This window comes from Geotrypetes seraphini, chromosome 11 (assembly GCF_902459505.1).
Source record: "Geotrypetes seraphini chromosome 11, aGeoSer1.1, whole genome shotgun sequence".
NCBI classification, from domain to species: Eukaryota; Metazoa; Chordata; class Amphibia; order Gymnophiona; family Dermophiidae; genus Geotrypetes; species Geotrypetes seraphini.
In genome coordinates, this window is record NC_047094.1 from 18,555,881 (window position 1) to 18,563,529 (window position 7,649).

The following is a 7,649-nucleotide window of genomic DNA, read 5'->3' on the forward strand; positions in this document are numbered from 1 at the left end:
CAATGGCTTCATTATCCTTGGCTCACATAAGAATCAGAGTATGAATGGGCCCAGCTTTGCTTTGAAGAATGCTGGTGTAGAAGGACTGAGGTTGAAATAGACACTAGAAAATGACATGGGATTATTTCCCGCAGGGACGGGAACGGTGATGAATTTTGTCACCGTGTCATTCTCTAGCTGCGGGTAACCCGCCAAAACGGCGATCAAAAAAAAAATGGTCACCGCAAGTTCGGGGATTAGGTCATTCACCGCCCCGTGGAGCGTGAATGATAGCACGGGGCGGTGAACAATCTTGAACGCGCGGTGACCGAGCGTTCGAACCGGCAGCCTACTCTCTCCTGCTGGCCGTCCATGTATCTCCCTCCCTCCTTTTCCCTTACCTTTTCTTAAAATGGCGATTTCAATAAGGCTACGAGCTGTATTGCAGCCGGAGCTTTGAAGTCGCGTTACGTTACCTGCTGGTAAGTCTCCTCTGCCGCAACTTCCTGTTTCCGGTTGCATCGGAGGAGACTTCTAGCAGGCAACCTGAAGCGACTTCAAGGCTCCGGCTGTAATACAGCTCGTAGCCTTATAGAAATCGCTATTTTAAGAAGAAAAGGTAAGGGAAAAGGAGGGAAATGCACGGCTGGCCGGCAGGAGGAAGCTGCTGGACCGTGTGAAGGGTGCTGGGGGTGAGGGGATGGAGAGGAGAAGATGCTGAAGATGGGGACGGGGCGGTGAAGGGGACGGCAGAGACGTGGACGGGGCGGTGAAAGGGACAGCGGGGACGGGGCGGTGCAGAGGATGGTGGTCCAGGGACGGGGCGGTGACGGGGACATCATTTTTCCCCGTGTCATTCTCTAATCTCTAATATGTGCAAGACCTAAGAACCGAATCGCATCATTTTGTACTGTTTGTAAACATTTTAATTGCCCTGCTGTTATTCCTGCATATGCTAAATTACCAGAATCCAACTTGGATAGTATAAAAGCATGAATTAAGGTATGTAAAGATATCTCATCTAAAAAATTTCGAATTGCTCTAAGCCAGGGCTGCCCAAGTCCGGTCCTTGAGATCTACGGGCAGGCCAGATTTTCAGGATATCCACAATGAATATGCATGAGAGAGATTTGCATACCAAGAAGGCAGTGCAGGAAAATCTCACTCATGCATATTCATTGTGGATATCCAGAAAACCTGGCCTACCCGTAGATCTCGAGGACCGGACTTGAGCAGCCCTGCTCTAAGCTGTCTCAACATACCAAATCCTTTAGCCACCACAGAAGAGACCTGTTCTTCAAAGTTCAAATGACAATCGATTATGGGAGCATCACCTGCCAAAGCCCTAAAAATCAAACCACTTTAGCACAGTTTAAAGAATCCAGCCCAAAGTGCTGACTCCTGTTTGCCTCTTTTCACATTAGGGATGCTGCTGGCCATCCTGGAGAAATGTCGAGTCATTCCTGAGGTTCAGATCATCAACGGGAGAGAGGTGGGTGCGGGGACTGTGGCTGCAGGTTACCAGAACTTTATCAACTGCATTGAGATGATGTTTGCTGCCATCGCCCTGCGCTATGCTTTCACCTGCCAAGTTTACAAGGAGAAAAGGGAGAGCTCAACAGGTAAGAACACGTTTACTGTACCACCCAAGTGTCTGTATGATGAAAAGCTGTTGTTGTGTAGATCAGTGGTTCCCAAATCAGCCCTGTAGTATCTCCTTGCCAGTCAGGTTTTCAGGATACCCACAATGCATATGCACAAGACTGATTTGCATATACTGCCTCCATTGTATCCAAATCTCTTCATGCATATGTGTTGTGGGCATCCTGAAAACCTGACTGGCAAGGGGGCACTCCAGGGCCACCTTGAGAAACACTGGTGTAGACAATTGTAATTTGCTGTTGATATCTAAGTTTAAAGCAAGGGATGGTCAGCCTTGATCCTCAAGGATCGCAACCTAGTTTGAGTTTTCAGGATTTCCCCAATGAATATGCATGAGATCTATTTGCATACAAAAGAGGTAGTGCGCGCCGATAGATCTGTTGTATATTCATTGGGGAAATACTAAAACCTTGACTGGGTTGTGGCCCTCGAGGACTGAGGTTGATCATCCCTGGGTTAATCTAGGGTTACCAGAGGTGGATGGGGCATGAAAACCTTGCCCTCCCCAGCCCCCTTCAGGCAACCAATCATCTTTCAATTCCACCCCCCCATGTCGTATCTTTTCAATGCTTCAGTTCTTCACCACCAGCAATCAGTAACTCATAACCCACTGCTTGTACTGGTCCACAGCCTTCCCTCTGATGTGGTCCTGCCTATACAGAAACTGAACGTTGCATCGGAGGAAGCGGGTATAAGTCACTGCTTGTTGCTTGTGAAGGGTTGAAAAGGTACAGGGACAGAGGGGGGAGGAGTTAAGAGATGCCAGAACATCTGCAGGGGAGGGGGGGGAGAGAGATGCTAGAAGTAGGGCTACCAGATTCTCCGGAACTAAAATCCGGACCTGTGACCCCCCCCCCCCACCCACCCAGTTCTGCCCCCTCAACCTGTTCAGTTTTCGGGAAGGGAATCTGTACTTGCGCTGGTATGATGCGATGATGGCGCACGCAATCCGCGCAGATGCCGTCCCGACGTCGCTCCTAGCTGGAAGCGTTTCAAAACCCGGACAAAGTACCGGATTTTGAAAAGCCATCCGGACATGTCATCCAAAAGGAGGACATGTCCGTGGAAATCCGGATGTTTGCTAACCCTAGCTGAGAGTCTTCAGCTGGCGGGGTTTGGGGAGCCCCAGCAGCCACATCAGAAACGTGCCCACGCCACTCCTCTTCTGAATCAGTTTAACTAAAAGCACTGACAGGTGATTTCTGCAACAGAAGGATAACCTTCGTTCTTGTTCCTCTGAGGCTTCCTGTCTCTTAACCTAGAGAATGACACGGTGACAAAATTCATCACCATTCCCGTCCCCGCGGATAACCACGGGAAATAAACCCATGTCATTTTCTAGTGTCTATTTCATCCTCTGTCCTTCTATACCAGCATTCTTCAAAGCAAAGCTTGCGGGTCAGTGGTTGTGGCCATTCATACTCTGATTCTTCCCTCTCTCCTTAAAGAATAACATGAAGATGGTTTCCTGCGGTTATCTGTGGGGACGGGAACGGTGATGAATTTTGTCACCGTGTCATTCTCTATCTTAACCTATCAGCTGAAAAGCGGGAACTGGGATTTATTGGTGACCTTCGGGCTTCAAGTATTGTCGCTTTTGCATGTGCAAAGAACGTAGCTTGTAGTAATTTCCTTATTCCACTTTCTGGAACCGAGTCTCCCCACCCCTCTGGAACAGCATGGCAGACTAGTTCCCTTGGTGGACACGAGGCCACATTCCCCATTCACAGGTAGAGAAGAGGTGGCATAAGAAATGGTGATTTGGTCAATATATTTATTTATTTAAAAAATTTCTATACCGTTTTTAAAACCAAATGGTTTACAGAATTACATACATAATTTAAAAACAAAATCATCATAACATAGACATACAAATAAGAAGAGAGGGTGGGCCTGCTAACTGCATAAGAGCTGCATAAGAAATGGTGATTTGGTCAATATAGTCCTAGCAATTTCAATTATTCTCTTTATTTTGATATTTGATTTTTCTTTTTGGGTGTTGGGGAATAAAGGAAAAACACCCCACCCCCTTTCTCAAAGTCTCCCCCTGTCTAGGGTCCAGCTTTGTCTCATCCAATCCTAGCCCCGCCTCTGAGCATGCTCGTAGGCCCTCCGGAAGCCACCTGAAGCGTAGGGAAACCCGGAAAAACTACCGGACTATTGAAAAATCCGTCCATGCACCCGGATATCTGGTTAACTCTATTCCAGTCTCATTTAAAGCAAACGTCCCTTCTGTCCTCTGCTGCTGGTTACCTTGGCTGCCCTTCTCTTGACACTTTTACACTGCTTTTTATTTCAAAAACAGCTCCTCCGAGTTCTCAGATGCCAGCCTGGGCCTCTAATGGACACCAAAACCCCACGGGCAGCATCACAGAGCACAGAAAAATCTATGAATTGCCTGGAAGTCTTAGTTAACTATCACATAAAGACAGGCTGCCCGCAGGCTGAGTTTCCCTGCAGTATTTCGTGCTGACAATTCTTTCTTTCTTTCTCCTGAAAAAGATTAGAGCAGTTACACCAAGATCAGTTAGAAAGCAGTTTGATTCCTGAGAAGAAGAAGAAGAAGAAGAGGGGGGAAACTGACTGACATATGTTAAGACACCTCTGAGATCTGCTACCTTGGAGAATCAGTTGGTCTAGAATACCATTAACCATCTTTGTAATAAGAGATGTATGCGCGGTGGCGTAGCGAGAGTGCTCCTCCCCTGCCCTCTTCTGCCGCACAAGTGGGATCTCTCAGAGAGAGAAAGAGATAATGGTTACTGCGGAAGGGCAGATTAGATGGATCATTTGGCCTTTATCTGCCATCATGTTACAATGTTGCTATAGCCATAAAGGTCTACGACAGCCCAACGCAGGTGTTAAGAGCCTTAACCTATAAGAAGAGGAGATGCAAAATGTTAAGAGCCTTAGCCAATAGGGAGAGGAGGAGCTAGTGGATGCTGCAAATGGGCCGACTAGATGGGCCACTTGGCCTTTATCTGCCGTCATGTTACAATGTTTCTATAACCATAAAGTTCTATGACATCACAATGCAGGTGTAAAGAGCCTTAGCCTACAGGAAGAGGAGATGCAAATGTTAAGAGCCTTAGCCAATAGTTAGAGGAGGAGATAGTAGATGCTGTGGATGGGCCATTTGGCCTTTATCTGCCATCATGTTACTATGTTTCTATAACCATAAAGTTCTATGACATCACAATGCAGGTGTTAAGAGCCTTAGCCTATAAGAAGAGGAGATGCAAATGTTAAGAGCCTTAGCCAATAGTTAGAGGAGGAGATAGTAGATGCTGTGGATGGGTCATTTGACCTTTATCTGCCATCATGTTTCTATGTTTACCTCTTACGTTCCTGGCGTGAGCAGCAACCCCCCCAAGCTGCTGTCATGTCGGCTCATCCTCTGACATCTCTTCCTAGGCGCAGGTCCAGGACCTGACATCGGAGGAAGAGCCGACACTAGCACGACAGCAGCTTGGGGGTTGCCGGTCGCGCCAGGAACGTTAGAGGTACAAGGGAAGCTGCGTGTGTGCACGGCAATGGAAGGCGCAGGAGTGCCTACGCTTGGGGCAGACCATCCCTCCCCTCCTCACTACGCCACTAAGTGGCCAGCTGGTGGCCTGGGTTTGATTCCTGGCTGGGGTCTTCGGCTCTGGGTTGGCTAAGGCTAAGGACGATATAAAGGCTGTAGTCAGGGATGTCCCAGTCTTTGCAGTGGCAGATACACGATTGCAGGGCTCTGGAAGGAGTTCTGGGCCATAGTCTCTAGCCATGAACTGTTCTCAGACTTCAGGCCTTGCGTTAAAGATCCCCTTTACTCCTTTTGTATTTTGCCTCCCCTTTCTTTGTGACCCAAGGTTGGAAGTCCAAAACTGCTATCCCCCTCCCTCCCCCTTGAAAAAGGTATGTGTTTTGTATTTTAGAAGGTTTGAACATATGTAACATAAAGAATGACAAGGTGACAAATTGAGTTCCTGTGGGGACAGGGACAAATTTCCCCATCCCCGCGAGTTATGTCACTCTCTCTGTCCCTCCCCATTCCTGTAAGCTCTGCCTTAACCACCCAAGCCACGAACACTTATGATTTTAAAGTGTTTGAGGTTTCTGCAGATGAGGATAGAGCTTAGGCATTGGAGGGATGAGGCGTTATGACATCACAATCTGAGCTCTAGAATGTTGCAACCTATGATTTGAAAGTGTTTGAGGCTTGTGCAGTTAAGGACGGAGCTTAGGCACTGGTGGAATGAGGCATTATGACATCACAATCTGAGCTCTAGACTGTTGCTACTTGCGATTTGAAAGGGTTTGAGGCTTGTGCAGATGAGAACTGAGCTTAGGCACTGGTGGAATGAGGCATTATGACATCACAATCTGAGCTCTAGAATGTTGCTACTTGTGATTTGAAAGGGTTTGAGGCTTGTGCAGATGAGAACTGAGCTTAGGCACTGGTGGAATGAGGCATTATGACATCACAATCTGAGCTCTAGAATGTTGCTACTTAGGATTTGAAAGGGTTTGAGGCTTGTGCAGAAGAGGACAGAGCTTGCAGGAATGGGGCAGGGACAGGAAGAGAACTCACGGGATGGGACAGGAAAATGAGTTCCCGCGGGGAAAAATGTGTCCCCATGTCATTCTCTAGTGTAACATACGATGACAGACACTGAAGTGCATTAGATTCGAGAAGCAAGCCTGTTCATATTTTAAAGAATCAAGCTGGTTGTGTTTAAACCATGTTGGGGGGGGGGGGGGAGTGTGGCACAGTGGTTAAAGCTACAGCCTCAGCACCCTGAGGTTGTGGGTTCAAACCCACGCTGCTCCTTGTGACCTTGGGCAAGTCACTTAATCCCCCCCCCCCATTGCCCCAGGTACATTAGAGAGATTGTGAGCCCACCAGGACAGACAGGGGAAAATGCCTGAGTACCTGAATAAATTCATGTAAACCATTCTGAGCTCTCCTGGGAGAACGGCATAGAAAATTGAATGAATGAATGAATAAATATATAAACTGAAAATTAGTCTCTCAATTCTCTCCCTTCTTGTCCGCAGGGAACGTCGCACCGATGCAGAGTATCTCCAGTGGCCTAAAGGAGACCATGAGTCCTCAAGACATCGTGCAGGACGCCATCCATAACTTCTCCCCGACGTACCAGCAGTACACGCAGCAGGCCATGCAGGATGCCGAGGTCAAGTCGGCCAGGCCGAACGGGCAAGCGGAGCCGAGTAGTGGACAGCCTGGAAAGCGGAAGAAACAGATCGAGAAAATGATGCTCATCGCCTCAGATGATGAAATGTAAAAAAAAGTGTGCCGCGACGATGAGAATCGCCAAAACGAGTGCCTATTCTGTGCAGTGGGGGGAAACCCCACCTCCACCTCCTCATTATTATTCCCATGGAAATAATATAAATAAAATTCATTAGACATATCACTGTGAAATTTGAGTCATAACGTGTAGGTGGACGCATGAAAACTGTTAGGCTGGTTCTCCACCATCCTTCGTTCTGGATTTTATACTTTTTTTTTTTTTTTTTTTTTTTGGGGGGGGGGTCATTGTCCTGCTTCCCCCCCCCCCACACACACTGTTGTTGCATAAACCATTGTTGTCTCGTTAGTTTAAATTATTTTGCCCAGCACTTCTCTACAAAACCTTCTTGCCTGAAGCTTTCTCTATTTGATTGGACCGTCCTGGCTCCGCTGGATACAGCTACTTTTTTTTAGACACGAGAGCGTTTTCTAAAAATGTGCACTTGGAAGGGGTTTTTCTGGTCCCACGAACTGAGCTGTGCTCTGAACTGCTAAACCAGAGATGTCGCAGACCCCAGCAGGACAGTGACTGAAAGGCCTTTGATGCCTAGTAACCTGTTCTGTGCCAGTGGATTCTCACTCATTGATATTCTGGCCGACGATGCTGGAAAGGTGCAAGACGCACTGAAGCGGCCCTGGTCTCTCTGAGGAGTTCTGCTATAGGCTGTAGGAGTGACTGTAAAAAAAAAAAAAACCCAAACCAACAGGATTT

General features: G+C 47.5%; 1 protein-coding gene across 3 annotated transcripts in view; it reads left to right on the top strand.

Annotated features, from left to right (window-relative positions):
• Positions 1–7,649, top strand: part of TMEM184A (transmembrane protein 184A) — a 48,436-nt gene extending 40,787 nt beyond the window's left edge. For all 3 annotated transcript variants that reach the window (XM_033962550.1, XM_033962551.1, XM_033962552.1), the window contains exons 8-9: positions 1,404–1,601; positions 6,682–7,649. In XM_033962550.1, the coding sequence (XP_033818441.1) occupies positions 1,404–1,601; positions 6,682–6,929 (446 nt within the window). In that variant the 3' untranslated portion in view covers positions 6,930–7,649. The remainder of the gene's footprint in view (positions 1–1,403; positions 1,602–6,681) is intronic.